Genomic DNA, 15,746 nt, shown 5'->3' on the forward strand with positions numbered 1-15,746 from the left:
AAATCTGATTAAACCTAAAATTTATCGACTGATGTCACTGAAATCCAAAAAATCAAAAGTTATGAGGGTCTCATTCTCAATCCAAAAAAGTTAATGTTGAGAGGGGTTTTTCCAACTAGTCAATAGTTCCGGGGTTCTCTATATAATGTTATGGAATATTGATTTACATTTTTACACGTAGGGATGTCAATGGGTACAGATACCTAAAATTTTATTAGAATTCGAATCCGAACGGAGCGAGTTTATCCGCTGCTAAATGGATATGGTTTCAAAATATGGATATAAAAAAAAACACGACGGATAGGGATAGGGATGTTAATGGGTATGGATACTCGAAATATTATCCGAACCCGAATAGGGATGTTAATTGGTATGAATATCCGAAATTTTATCCGAACCCGAATCCGAATAAAACGGATATATCCAATGCTAAATGAATATGGATTTGAATATGGATATCAAAAATAGAAACCTGACGGATATGGATTTTGACTGTACCCGAACTGAACCCGAATTTATTTTGTATTATATATTATATATATATAAAAATTTGATGCTATATTTGAATTTGTATTTTAAAAATTTAGATTTAATATAATATATTTTGAAATATTGAAAAAAGAAATAATTGTTTCGGGTTCAAATTTTCGGGTTCGGGTTCGGATTCGAATTTCGGATTTTTTGTCGGGTTCGGGTTTGGATATGGATTTTTAAAATCCATAGGGTTCGTGTTTGGATCTCGTGTTTGGAGTCGGGTTCGGATTTGAATTTTTGAAAATCCACCCTGAATCCGACCCGTTGACATTTCTAGATATGGATACGGATATGAATTTTGACTGTAGCCAACTCGATTCCGAACCCGAATTTATTTTACATTATATATAATATATATATAAAAATTTGATGTTGTATTTACATTTATATTTTAAAATTTTAGATTTAATATAATATATTTTGAAATATTAAAAAGAAAAATAATTGTTTTGAGTTTGGATTTTCGGGTTCAGGTTCGGGTTCGGGTTCGGGTTCGAATATGAATTTTTAAAATCCGTCAGGTTCGGATTTAAGTTTGAATTTCGGGTTTGGAGTCGGATTCCGGTTCGGGTTTCTGAAAATCTGCCCCGAATCCGACCCAACATCCCTTTTTGCACACACTATTGGGCCTGACCTAAGCAAGTTGAGCTAATCCTGGCCCCACCATATCCAGCACAAAAGAATCACATTGGGCTGGGCTAAGCTCTCATTTTTTACTTGTATTATTACTATGTACTAAAGTCTGTGCATTTTCTTGATCAAACCAAACTTCATTTTTTAGCTGAACATAAACGCAGAGATGGAATTGTGAGAAATATGATAATTTCAAAGACTATCTATGAAAGGGAAGTAATTTGCAAAGGTAAATGCTATTTGTGTACCCTAATCGAGGTGTTTATCATACACTCCACCAATCCAATGAATAAGGTGCTTTCACTAGTTACATCAAGTGACTTCACTAGTCACATTTAGCGACTAATAAGGGACTCTCACCTATTAGATAGGTGGATGTAAAATATACACTCACTTTTAAGAGTATGAGTAGCTCTGCTTATTGCAAAATGCTGCAACAAGAGTTATTCATCTTCTAATGTAAATGGGCCTTATCCGAGCCTTGGCTTCAGAGAAATTTGGCCTATACAAATAGTGCCTAAAGGGGCCTGCAATGTAGAAACTGGGTTGGTGATAAGAGAAATGCTACTTGCACAACAAAAGATAACGTCTACATTTTGTGCCTGCCCATTCTTTAATTTACAATTTTTTTTTTTTTTTTGAGAAAAATGTAGCTTACTACCCGCTTCATTTATTAAAATTATGAACTAGGCTACAGGAGTGAGGTAATAGACCTCACTCGAAATGGAAAAAAAAAAAATTTAACAAAATACTAAAAATGTAGCTTGCCACCCGCTTCATTTATTAAAATTATGAACTAGGCTATAGGGGTGAGGTCATAGACCTCAATCGAGACGGAAAAAAAAAAAAAAAGATTTAACAAAATACTAAATAGCTACTTTGCCGAGGCGAATTCCTTCCACAAGTTCTCCAAATATCTGATCTTATTGACAGCTATAAAAGGATGTTTTAATCTTTCTAAAAATTGTATCGTTTCCGACCTTCCAAATAACCTATAAGCAGGCTATCAATCCGATTAACCTAGAGAGAGTAGGCTGATTTCTATATTTTGAAATCCACTTATCCCAAATGTGGGACACTTTGACACCTAGGTCTATCGATTAAATTCTCTCCAATGCTGTGAGAAAATATTAGAAAGTATATTTAAGGTAATAATTTATTATTTTTCTTCTTCTCAACTTTTATGTATGTAGTGCATCATTGATATATTTGCTTACTAGATTTAATATTCTAATTTATCATAACTTGCATTTTTGGCTTCTGATTTCTGGGCACAATTTGACGTGCATCACTAAATATAAGCATTACTAAAAAGAACAAGAATCAACTTTATGGTGTATAAACATTAAATTTTGGAGGCCCAAATTTGTGAGCAGTGCTCTAGGTGGGCCCAGAGGCAGAAACAAACAAACATCTATCAAATATTAACCCTGGGGTTGAGGCTCATATTTTCTACTGTATTAATCTGCAATTATCCAAAGTTTTCCAGTATAAAATTGAGCAATTAATCAAAGTTTATTATGAAATTTTACTTTTGGCTTGATCATGGAATCCAATTCTTCATGAAAGTTGTCTTATTTTTTCGACGGACAGCTGACTCTTTAGCATGCGTAAAATTCTCTCGCATTGACTCAGTTATAGAATATTTATACATTTTTTAGAAAATATTTATATATAGGCATATGTTTATGAATATTTTTATTTTAATTATGTTCACTCTCCGAAATAATTGATGAATTTATCAATAATAACAGTTTGTGAGACACCAAAAGCAATTTTCCTTTCATATGCTCTGGTCCTTTTTTTGGTCTTTTTTCCATGATTTTGTGTTCTCTTTCTCTATCGTAAGTGGGGCCCAAACCCCTATTAGTCACCGTCCAAAAGCTCCATCCGCGATTGGACGGCTCCCAGACCGTCAGATGGATACCAAAACGATTCCACGCGAGATATATTAAGACTTAGTTTAGTATTGAAATTCATATAACGTTATTAGATAAAATGTAGTTAGAGAAAAAATATATAGAAATATATTTTTGTATTCTCTGATAGGATTATAAAAAATATATCATATTCAACTCACCGCGATATACGAAACACAATATTACGCACATGAATAGATATATATTGCAATTGTTGGGCGGTGACCCGACCCACTCAAGCTCCTACCGACACTCACCGTCGTAGCCGTCGCCTTAGGATGGGGCGGTGAAGCAACCTCCCGATCTGGACTGAGCGGTGACGGGACCGCGAATCCTCGTGAAGCACGAAGCGTCCGCGGCGACACGTGGCCCGCCGTGAGCCTCTGAGCGCCGCGCGAAGGATACGGGCGCGCAATCCCACAGGCCAATCTCCGCCGCTCGTTTCCGCCGCGCTTCAGGAAGCTACCCCACGCCGCTGTCTCCTTGCGGGCCCCACCGGTGCACTCCACGCGCGCCATGTGGCCGCCACGCTGTACGGGGCCTTTACGGATCGGACGGCGAGAATTCCACGAGCGAAACGGACGGTCGCGATCGAACTTGTGCTCATTGGACTGTTGTTTGACCGAAACACCTTATGGGGTGACACGTGGAAAAACCGACCACGTCGCGCTGTGGCTCATGCAGTGTACCTCGACCTTAACTTAATCACTCGGCGTTACAGTTTAACCGTAAAGAGGGAATTATTAGCTGGGCCTGGTTCGCCATATCATCATCAATAGACCACAAAAAGGCTTCTTAGCTTCGTTCCGCAATTTCCCATTATAACAATTTTTTTTTTTCTGAAATAATTTAAACAACTATTCACCTGCACGTACTACTACCGTACAAATTAAAATTTTTAACTATATATAAATAAATATATTATATTTAGATTGATAAATTTAAATTCAAATGTTATAATTAAAACTGCACATAAACTAACATCCAATAATTGACAAAATAATATTAAATTATTTATTTATTAAAAAATATTTTTAATTTACTAAAAAATTATAACTTTAAATTAAACAAAATAGCTATAGTTCTCTACCTATTATTCTTTCAATTATATAAATTTTTAATTATACTGTCCTAACAGCTGTAACTAATCAAATGGTTTGTGAGTGGTAGCAATTTCGAGAAGGAACGGAACGTAGCGTAGCGTGGGTAACTTGAGGATCGACCAATGACGTGGTGCACCAGGTCCACAATACCATCCCTCCGTAGAGAGAGAGAGTCGTTTACTAACATATATATGCGGGGTGTGCACCGTACAAATCATCGTTGCCGAGTTTCTAGGACGCAATAAAAATAAAAAAAAAAATACGAGTCACGAATTAGGAAACGGACCCTACTAATTTATTCTAGCTACTTCCCTTTTATAATCACTCCAACTACCTAAAGTAACACTTCTTTCCATAATTAACTACCCAAATTAGCCCTTTCCAGAAACTTCCGTCCGGCGCATCTTCACCGCCTGATCACCATCTCTCCTACACGTGTACGTCTGTGATTACGCATCGCGGTTAGCGGGCACAACAAAATTAGGGCCCGTTCCGGTAATTTCGCCCAAGATTGAGGAGCACCCATTACCCCTCCCCGCGCTTATTTATACCCGCCTTCGCCCCCGACCTCAAACACCAAGCCCCAATTTTCGATTGCGAAGCTTCATACTCAGTAAAGCTCTCTCTCTCTCTCTCCTCTTACCTTCGCTTTCGATCTCTTTCGTTCTCGTTCTACATTGCAATCGTCGACAATGGCGCCCGAGATCGTCGGAAAAGCTGCGGCGGTGGCGAAGGCAGTGGCGAAGGCGAAGGCTAAGAACGCATACGTGACGTTCCTCGCCGGGGACGGAGACTACGTGAAGGGGGTGGTGGGGCTCGCGAAGGGGCTGAGGAAGGTGGGATCGGCGTACCCCCTCGTCGTCGCCGTGCTCCCCGACGTCCCCGAGAGCCACCGCCGCCTCCTCCGCTCCCAGGGGTGCATCGTCCGCGAGATCGAGCCCGTGTACCCCCCCGAGAACCAAACCCAGTTCGCCATGGCTTACTACGTCATCAACTACTCCAAGCTCCGCATCTGGGAGGTAATTAAACATCAACCCCCTTTTCCTCTCTTTCCCTTATCGTCACCGACTCCATCGTTTACGCCCTAATCACCCCCCTTTCACGCGCAGTTCGTGGAGTACAAGAAGATGATCTACCTCGACGCCGATATCCAAGTGTACGACAACGTCGACCACCTCTTCGACCGCCCGGACGGGTTCTTCTACGCGGTGATGGACTGCTTCTGCGAGAAAACGTGGAGCCACACCCCGCAATACAAGATCGGGTATTGCCAACAGTGCCCCGACAAGGTGAAGTGGCCCGAGCACGAGCTCGGGATGTTCGTCTCCGAGCCGAGCCTCGCCACCGCGAAATCTCTCCTCGAAACCCTAGAAATCACCCCTCCGACACCCTTCGCCGAGCAAGTGAGTACATCGATCCTACCCCGATCTATACCTAAAATCGCGGTATAATTCTAGCCAGGGTTTTGATCGTCCTCTCCCAATCGATTTGTGTGGAAATAGGATTTTCTCAACATGTTCTTCAAGGATATTTACAAGCCGATCCCGCTCGTGTACAATTTGGTGCTCGCTATGCTGTGGAGGCACCCGGATAACGTGGAACTGGATAAGGTGAAGGTCGTCCACTATTGCGCTGCGGTACGTGATCGCTAAATCCCCACCGCTGAATCATTGATCTTCTATTTCTTCGATCCAGTACATCATTTTATTTCAATCTTTATCCATCAAAAATTTTCAGCATTATTTTGTAAATTTTACCCACCGTATTTAATGCAGGTTGTGAAACAACCGTTGTACTCTGAAAGCTTAAGCTGTTAGAGAATAGTGTTTAAATATTTTTATATTTAACACTCCCCCTTACGTCTGGGCTCGAGACTTTTTAATCGGTCCATGATGTGGGCTTGAATTAAATGGGAGGAAATTAATATGCTAGGAATCTGGCGTGACTCGAACTCAGAACCTCCTGCTCTGATACCATGTGAAACAACCGTTGTACTCTAAAAACTTAAGCTGTTAGAGAATAGTATTTAAATATTTTTATATTTAACCCAGGTGGTCAAAAATTTAATAATTAATTTCAAATAAGCAAGTTAAATTGTTTTATATTAAAAAATTAAAATACTAGTCTTTTAGGTCTGTCAACATCTATCTGCAAGTACGGTTAAACCTTACTTATCATGTTGTCACTTTGGAAAAAAAATAATGGTTTATAAAAAGTTGAGCTGAAATACTGTTAATAGTATTGGAGCTTTATTTCAATTAATATTTTAACTGGTAAATTTTATATTTTAATTAATTATATATTTAAGATCATATTATTTAATTAATAATTATATATTTAAGATCATATTATTTAATCAATTATTCGCTCGACTCTAGGTGACTACTATTATTCTAACTCAGTAATTTTTCATCTAAAGATTAATATTCGATAATAAAAGAGCCATAACATTAGTAATAATATTTCAGTTTAATTCTGTTTATAAATATTATTCTTTTTATTTATGTTCAGTATTTAAGAAGAATTCTTGCGTAATTTTGATTTTTTTTGGGGGCTGGATTATGTAGGGATCAAAGCCGTGGAGGTACACAGGGAAGGAAGCGAACATGGACAGGGAGGATATAAAGATGCTGGTGAAGAAGTGGTGGGACATATACAACGACGAGTCGCTCGACTACAAAGGCCCCGCCGTGGCGGCAGTGGATGCAATTTCTGTGGCCGTAGAAGCAGAGCCGGAGCCTAACGCGCTCCAGAAGCCGTTCCTCGCCGCGCTTTCGGAGGCTGGAAAGGTCCAGTACATCACGGCCCCCTCTGCGGCGTGACCGCGCTTGCGCCGGAGTTATGTAGTGTGGTCTAGAGAAGAGGGAGTGCTGAGGAGGCCCTGAGTCGTGATCTCGTGCTTTCAGCGGGGCCGTGGGGCTTTTCTATTCGCTCTCTTTTGCTTTACTAATTTGGTTTGTAAAAATAATATAATGATGTTGTTGCCGGAGTTTGGAATGTTATGTGAATATTCTGCGTCTACTCATAGCTGTCGATGTAATTTGGACTCCGTGAAAAATGAAAAAAAGGAAAATAGTATTATTCGCTGTCAGATTATGTTTTATTTGAGATTGAGAAATATTTATCGTGTGGTCGGTGTCAGCTTGTAATTAATGTTGATATGTGAAATGATAGTAACGTGTAAGTTCTAGACTACTCTTTTACTTCACATGCCTCAATTTACTTTGGAAGTGATGTGACACGTGATATTTAAAGATACTCAAAACGATTCTGATTCATCCGTATTTAAAAATATTATTAATATAGGAAAAAATTTCCTCACTACCCTTCCAAATAGTTCTAATATTATAAATATGCTTTAAAATCTTGAAATTTCATATTTGCCCTCAAAAAATATAAAAATTTTTAAAAATACCCTTATAACTATCATTCCGTCGTGTTTAGGCATAACAGATTCAAAATACCCAATTTACCCTCCAATATATTTTCATCAATACCCTCACAAATTTTCTATACATTATAGAATTGCTCCTTATTTTGATTTTTTTTATCAAAGTCTTCTTAATATTTTGTTCCTTGAAATTGGATTGATTTCTGTCAATTAAATTACAAATTTTATCAACCTATTGATGATTCCAACAAATTTAATTATTTTAATTGCTTCGTAAAAGTTAAAATAAAAAAAAATATGTAATAGCTAACAGAGCAATTTAAGTTAAATAAAATTTTAATGCAACTAACTAAAATAAATAATTAATAAAAGTTAAGAGCTAAATAGTACTAAAGAATATCAACGAACAATATTTGTTTAGATATTAAATAAATAATGAACAAAAGTTAGGGGTTAAATAGTAAATCATATAATTAATATACCCTGTAAAAATTTCTCAACTCATAGACAAAATAAACATTTCAAATCTTAACTAGTATTAGACCGCCATCTAACTAAGGTTAATATGACCTAAAGAGACGGAGTATATGGTGAGAGTATTTTTGAAAAAAAGTATGTATTTAGAAAGGTGATTATGATATAACAAAATTTATACCTCTAAATATAATATTTTCAAAATTTAGAGGGGTACGGATGAAATTAACCCTTTAAACAAATAGTGAACAAATTAAGGGTAAAATAGTAATTTCATATTTTAAAGTAGAATTAAAAAAATGTCAAAATGACGGAAGTTAGTGAAAATTAACGGTGGGGGCATTTATGAAAAAATATTATATTTAGAGGGGCATTTGTGAAATTTAAAAAATTTGAAGGACATTTATGATATTTCATAACTTTGTGAGGGTCTGAATGAAATTAACCCATTAATATAAGTTAATATACTATATGATGTTAAAAATAGCTCTCTTTGAAGGATTTTTTAGAGTGGAGCTAGAATACTAAGTATCTAGTGGGTGGTGCTTTAGAATTTTTAATTCTTGGATGGAGAGATGTAGGATTGAGATGATAGTGATAGATGGTATGGTAGGTGATGCTAGGTGGAACAGTGTTTGATCCAAAAAATATTAGTAATTAAGAAGTGGATCTAAGGGTTAGAAACTTAGAAGCACCAAGTGGGTGGTGCTTCTAAAAGTATCTTAGCTCAACTCGGATTTTTTAATAATTTTTGTGCGCACTGAATAATGTTAGAAATCACTTGTGGCGAGATATGTTTGTTCTAATTTGATGGCTCAAGTGCATCTTCCTACTTATAGAGCGTTGAATCCTCAGAACCTAAGGATTTTCTTTTACTCCGAGTGTTCCACTTATTAATATCTATCTTACCAAAATTATTTTCAATTAATTATAACTCTGACAAATCTTAAAATTTAAAATTGATAATTAAAACTGTATAATTGAACAATTTTAAGTAGACTTTCTTTGTCTGGTTTTTAAATTTTTCCTTAGCAGATATGCACCTATTGCAATTATCACGTAAATTTTAAAAATTACATAAATTTTAAAAATTATAGAGGAAACTTCAAATACCCTCATGTGGTTTCGACTTTAGTATCCTGTGGTTTAAAGTGTATCAAATTAGTACCCTATGATTTCACACTTTTTTACTTTAATATCCTGTGGTTTAATATTTCGATAAATTATATATCCCGAAATAGATAATAAAAAGAAAAAATTCAAATCACAGAATACTAATTTGATACAAAAATAAAATCACAGGGTACTAACTTGATACACTTGAAATCACATGGTACTAAAGTGAGAAAGTGTGAAAACACAGGGTACAAACTTGATACACTTTAAACCACAGAATATTAAAATAAGAAAGTGTGAAACCACCAACCGTCCCTAGAGCAAGTGGCAAAGGGCTTGGTGGTTGGTACCCGAGACCCAAGTTTGAATCCTAGTTGATTCACATTTCTAGCTAAGTTTATTTTTAAAAAAAATAAATAAAGCGGGTAGCGTGCTATCTATCTCTAAAAAAAAAAAAAAAAAAAGAAGAAAGTGTGAAACCAAATGAAAGATATTTGAAGTTTTTTCAAAATTATATAAATCACTACACTGACAGCGCATCCTTTTGAACATACTGTGCTTCCTACGATTCCAACGGCATGGTGAAAAGCGTGCCATCGCATCAATGTCTTTTCTGAACACGTTTGCTCTTTTTTGAAATTTGTTCACCTGGAGGTGATTTTTCATTGGCTATTTCTTGGGTTCTTTGAATTTTTTTTTTTGTTTTTTTACAAATTTTTTTTTCAGTAATAAGACTTTGCAAGTGAGCCAATGAATGTGTGTTTTGTACTATATATGATGTGTCTTAAACGATTGATAATGTGTGTGGCCTTTCTCTTGAAATATCTATCTCCCTTGAATAATCTGATACTTCCCCACAATAGAAGTTTCCAGATCCTAAAGTGCTATGGGCATGGGCAAACTTAGCTTGGGTTTCGCCAAAAGGGTTTTGTAGGGCCCACTGCTATAATGAACGGCGCCACCTAAACCCATTTTATTCATAGATCCTCTTCCTTTCCCATCCAATTAATGATTTTCAAGTAACATTTATGTCCTCTGGATGACAAAATACTAAAATGTTTCGTAAGGAGAGGAAAGAACGAATATATGAAAAATTATCCTAAATTCATATGAATATTTTTTTTGATATTATTTTATTTTTACTTATTTAAAATTATCTATAATAAATAATTATTTTTAGCATAATTGGTTAAAAATTTGATAACCGGGGTGTACGAAATCTTAAGCTCGAAATTTAGTTGCTTCATGTATCTAGCCAAATATTTTCTAAAAAAATGAACAAAGTAATCGAGTAGCTTGTTATCTTTCTCGTATTAAAAAACAAAAAGATTTGTAGCAATTATACACTGAAAAGTAATTTGATAAAATAATTTGATAATTCAGCAATACAAAGTTAAAACTTGAACAAATTTTTAAGTGAAATAAAAGCAGGAGTTCGGTTTAAAATTTTTGCTTATAAGACACGTGGCGACTAACGAAAAAAAAGGTGCAAATTGTGAGTAGAGTGTACATTTTTTTTAACGGCACTGGCTAAAGGCTAATAATATTTTATTAGTTTTATCATATTTTATTTCAATATTATAACCTCAGAGGAGATTTTACTCCTTATAGTTACTTATACAATTAATATTCTACTATATAAAAAAAAAAAGCTAAATTACAGAAAACCCATATCAAAATTCAATTTTTCACTTTCCCTCCTGTTATTTAAAAATCTATATTTTGCCTCCTTGTAAAATAAAAAATGTGCACTTCACCCCCTACCGTTAGGATTCCGTTATAAAATATTTTTTTATGCCAAAAATACCGCTCCACCCTCTTCCCTGTTGCTTCACCTCTCTCCTGCTCGCCGCCTCGCCGTCCTCCACTGTCTCGCCCTGGCCCACATACCCTTCCCCCTCCTCCACCGCCTCGCCTTCACCCTTGTTGTCCTTGCCTACCTCTCCATCAATGTCTACCTCGATTTTCTCCTTACTGTTGTTGAAATCGAGGGGTGGTGAGGGTGCAAGAGGAGAAAGGGAGGAGGTGGAGAAGAAAATGGAGAGAAATCACGGCCGATCGCGGTGTGAATCACGGCCGAACAAGGCAGCGGTTGAGGAAGACGATGGAGGAGACAAAAATGGTAAGGGACAAAATGGTCATTTTACACACCGTACCCTACTATCCCTGTGAATATTTTTTATTTTATAAGGAGGCAAAGTATAGATTTTTAAATAACCGAGGGAAAAGTGAAAAATCGGGTTTTGATATAAAAGTTTTATGTAATTTAGCCTAAAAAATATAAATATATTATCCTCTAATATCTCAAGTTTGTTAAAAAAAAAAAGATTATATAATATTATTGAATCAGATATCTGAATATGAGACTGTAAAATTATGCTCTTTTGACACTCATTTGTATACCAATTCGATCTTACTAATATAACTTTTGAAATTTTTTTAGACTTATAAAAATACAAAAATCACGAAATTTAAAATGCATTTCCAAAGTTTTGACTCGATTTGTTATCAAGAACTACTTAATAATGTTAGATTAAGCAAATTAAATATATTTTTTAGTTTTGAATAAAATATAATAATTTAACGGATTTGATACTCTGATCTTGTCACGTACGTCAATAACACGTGTGGATCTCGCACGGTTTTTTGTGACGTCACGTGCCACACGTGTGGCGCGGGTCCCCATATATAAAGCTTAAACTCCGTGCTGCGACACGTGCGCTCGTCTGCCTCCACGTGGCAATATTTGTCCGCAACTCCGCACGTGATGCTTCCTCCAGACTCCAGAGTCGATAACGAACCTCTATTTATTTTTTCATAAATATATAAAAAAATTAGGTGAATTATGAACTACTTAAAATTGACTACTTAATTTTTTAAATTTTAATTTTTAATCGAATAATATTTTAATTTTAAAATTTGACTATTTCGTATATCTTTACATGTTAATAGTTAGTGTTCGCATAATATCACAATTATAAATTTATTAAAGTAAAAAATTAATTTAAGTTTTAAAGTACTTAAAATGACTTTGATTTTTTCAAATCAAACAAACTGAAAATTTAAAAAGTAATGTGAAAGGTCAGATAGCAAATTCAAATTTGTCAGTAACCAATGCAAGTTCTACGTGTGTTTTTTTTTTTTTTTTGTTTTTATATTTTTTACTTTAATAAATTTAGAATTATTTATCTTGATCTACACCTTTTTTATCTACTAATAATTTGATTTAACTTTGCTATTAATGCTTTTGGAGATTTTGTTAGAATCAAACGTCCACGAGAGGGATGCACAACACCAACCTCTTTTTTTAAAAAAATAACTTTTTTATCTTTTGGGCACTTATTCTAATGAGATATAGAGAGTATGAATCAAATAAAGGAATTTAGAGGGTAAATTTTAAAAGGGTTTAAAGTTTAGAGAATATCTATACATCTTAACCTTTATTTTAGTTAGGAAAAATTTATAATAATAATAGGCCAAAATTACAAAAAAAAATTTATAAATATGTGTGTGTGTGTGTGTGTGTGTGGAGTCGGTGTGAACCACTCACATGGTCACACGAGCTCTTACATGAGCTCGTGGACCCCGATCCTGAGCTGCTCTCGTGGACCCCGATCCCGAGCCGCGATTTTTTAGTGTGAGTTTTCGTTTTCCACCGTGATTCGGCAGAAAACGAAAAGCTTGCTTTTACGTAGAATCCGTAAAATAATTTTTTCTGCAAAATTTTTTTACATCAAACCAAACGCTGGAAAAGTAATTTTCAAGCCCGAAATTTTTTTTTCAGGGTAACCAAACACACCAAGTGCGGGAGAGCGCCGATTCGTTAATTATAGCGATGGCTAAGCTTGGTGTGAAAAGTACACTTGGTTATTATTTGGTGTTGTTATTGTTTTAATATTATTTTAAATATTAAATTTTATAAGATGATTTTATATTTTATTATTATGGTTGGTTAACTTGTATGTTATATTATTTTTTTTTTGAGAAAAAATAGCATGCTACCGCTTCATTCAACAAGTGAGTGAATTTAGCTACAAATTGAGGCAACCAGGCCTCGAAAGATAGGAAAAGATAAAAAAACCAAAAGACAAACGCAGATCGCAAGAGAAAAACGGAAGAGATCGAGACAGGAGAAAAACAACAGAATTCAGTTACATGAACGATCACACGAGTCTCTAAGCTCTCTGATCTCCATAAACAAACTCCCCAACACCCGTTTTGATTTCTGAAAAATTCTTTTGTTGCGCTCCAGCCATAGTACCCACCACGTTGTGGTGATGATCAGCATTTCTGTATCCCCCTGTGCACCCCCTTGGCACTACTCTTATTCCATAGCTCGATCACGGAAGGGTGATTGTTAAAGCGTAGTTTATTAGGTAGCAAACCTTTCAATAATGTTGTTGTGTAGGCGCAGCCTGCAAAGAGATGATCCAGTCTCCTTCTCGTCCAGACATAAAACGCAATTCTCATCTCCAATCCAACCCCTTTTAAGGAGATTGTCCGTCGTGAGCACCTTTTTTTTTCAGCACAAGCCATGTGAAGATCTTGACTTTAAGAGAGGATATGATCTTCCATAGACGTACCGAACTCTCAACTCTGACTCCGCCGTCCATAAAAAATTTATAAACTGAGTTGACCGAGAATGTTTCGGAGTGTGTCCACCTCCATCTTATTTCGTCCTGTGAATTACTTAGGGAAATCGTAGCAAGTACCTCCTTGAGGTTCAAAAGTTGGTCGCTATCTCTAGAGGACGAAGAGGTGAATCCTGACAAAATCTTATGCCACTTCCACCCATTTCTTCCCCAGCACTCCTTCGCTCTGGAGTTTTTGAAGGTGATCTTATCAAAGATTTGCGAAGCTATGTATATATGGATGATATCATGATAGCTTTTCTAAAATAATTTGGAAAAAACAATTATTTTAAAATTATTATTTATTATTACAAAATAAATATTTTGAATATAAGTATTGCGAGCAATTCAGCATGCATTTCTACACTATTTTATACAAAAATTTGATTTTAAAAGATGAAAAAGGTGACAACACTAAATAAGATCTTAGTCTTATATATTAGGTATTGTTTGGTTTTTATATAAAATTATTATCAGAAAGAATTATTTGGGATTGATATATATTGTTTTTTGTGAAAAATAAAATCGGCATTAATTGTTGTTAATGTGCTTCGACACAAAATGAGAAAATTTTAAAGTATATTACAGAAACAAAAGTGAGAGATACATTTCAAATTTCAGGTTTTTACTAGAAGAATCAAAAACTAAAATAAGTAAAAATAGTATGAAAAGTTAATAAATAATCGATGTACTTAATTTAAGTTTAAAGTACTTTTGAAAAGCCATTTATGTGGAACCAAACACTGCTCTAGCTATTGAGTTACTATTTATTTGTAAAGATATATATAGTGACATTTTGGTAAATCAAAGCGACAAGGTAAGAGATTTGATGAAAAAAATAATGCGTATTTTATGATTTTAGTCTGATCAATGGCAAATCCTAGCTAGATTGTGGTGCAACAGAGATTAGATAAATGCGTGCTTAATTTCTTTCAAAAAAGGAAAAAAAAAAAGAAAAAAAAATACTACATATATTTTTTTCATCAAATCTTAAAAGAATCTTAATTATTGGGGAGCTTTCATGCTTACAAAAATATAAGTATATAACTTAATTGACCATTGAGTACGTTTTCTACCTAATTAATTAANTTTATGTGGAACCAAACACTGCTCTAGCTATTGAGTTACTATTTATTTGTAAAGATATATATAGTGACATTTTGGTAAATCAAAGCGACAAGGTAGATAAATGCGTGCTTAATTTCTTTCAAAAAAGGAAAAAAAAAAAGAAAAAAAAATACTACATATATTTTTGACCTGCGGAGTTAAAAGAATCTTAATTATTGGGGAGCTTTCATGCTTACAAAAATATAAGTATATAACTTAATTGACCATTGAGTACGTTTTCTACCTAATTAATTAATTCTTGGGAGTGGAAAATGACATCACAAATGTATAATTAATTAAGATTAGTGACATTGTAGTTTTGGTCTCCGCGAATTAGATAACAAGATAATAATAATAATAAAGTTTGTGTGTTGTGTTACCATGAAAAACATGCAAAGTGGGCCAATCACAAGTACACCAGGTGGTCAAGTACAAAAGATCCCTGTATATATACAACGAATGGTAAATATTGTGTCCAACATTACAAAGATGGGTTGAATGAGGTTGAAATTCGTGAGCACCGTGACTAAGTTCTTAAATACGTTCATCCTATCTACATGAACTTTTAGAATAATTGATTAGCGTTTACGATCCGCATATTTGGGCCATATAGCACTTTTCGAGTATCATTTTCGTTCGACGAGCGACTTCCAGCTAAAGCAGACAAATACTATGATACTAATCACGAAAGCACAACGCTTTGTTGAGTGCGGCGCCTTTCAGTAGGAATCTACTAGCTCGTTCGATTAGATCTTCTGCAAAAATTTCACTTGATAAAGCAATTCAAAAAAGCACCCACAATTAAAAACGGAACTTATTTCTTCCGTATTCGAAGCTT

At 35.1% G+C, this 15,746-nt stretch overlaps 1 protein-coding gene and 1 long non-coding RNA gene across 2 annotated transcripts; both read left to right on the forward strand.

Annotated features, from left to right (window-relative positions):
• Nucleotides 4,764–7,392, forward strand: LOC109723658 (galactinol synthase 1-like). The gene is made up of 4 exons (XM_020252088.1): nucleotides 4,764–5,208; nucleotides 5,299–5,592; nucleotides 5,692–5,826; nucleotides 6,757–7,392. The coding sequence occupies exons 1-4, from the start codon at nucleotides 4,882–4,884 to the stop codon at nucleotides 7,009–7,011; spliced, it is 1,011 nt and encodes a 336-aa protein (XP_020107677.1). The 5' UTR covers nucleotides 4,764–4,881; the 3' UTR covers nucleotides 7,012–7,392.
• On the forward strand, nucleotides 5,833–6,388 carry LOC109723659. Its single transcript, XR_002219721.1, has 2 exons — nucleotides 5,833–5,964; nucleotides 6,241–6,388. It is a non-coding gene; the product is annotated as an uncharacterized LOC109723659 (long non-coding RNA).

This window comes from Ananas comosus, linkage group 18 (assembly GCF_001540865.1).
Source record: "Ananas comosus cultivar F153 linkage group 18, ASM154086v1, whole genome shotgun sequence".
Taxonomy (NCBI): Eukaryota; Viridiplantae; Streptophyta; class Magnoliopsida; order Poales; family Bromeliaceae; genus Ananas; species Ananas comosus.

Bases quoted from the DNA above. Each gene is read 5' to 3' on its own strand.
- LOC109723658 (XM_020252088.1), top strand. From the start codon at position 4,882: ATGGCGCCCGAGATCGTCGGAAAAGCTGCGGCGGTGGCGAAGGCAGTG. The intron at 5,209-5,298 runs GTAATTAAACAT...TTTCACGCGCAG, and splicing joins CCAAGCTCCGCATCTGGGAG to TTCGTGGAGTACAAGAAGAT. The intron at 5,827-6,756 runs GTACGTGATCGC...TGGATTATGTAG, and splicing joins TCGTCCACTATTGCGCTGCG to GGATCAAAGCCGTGGAGGTA.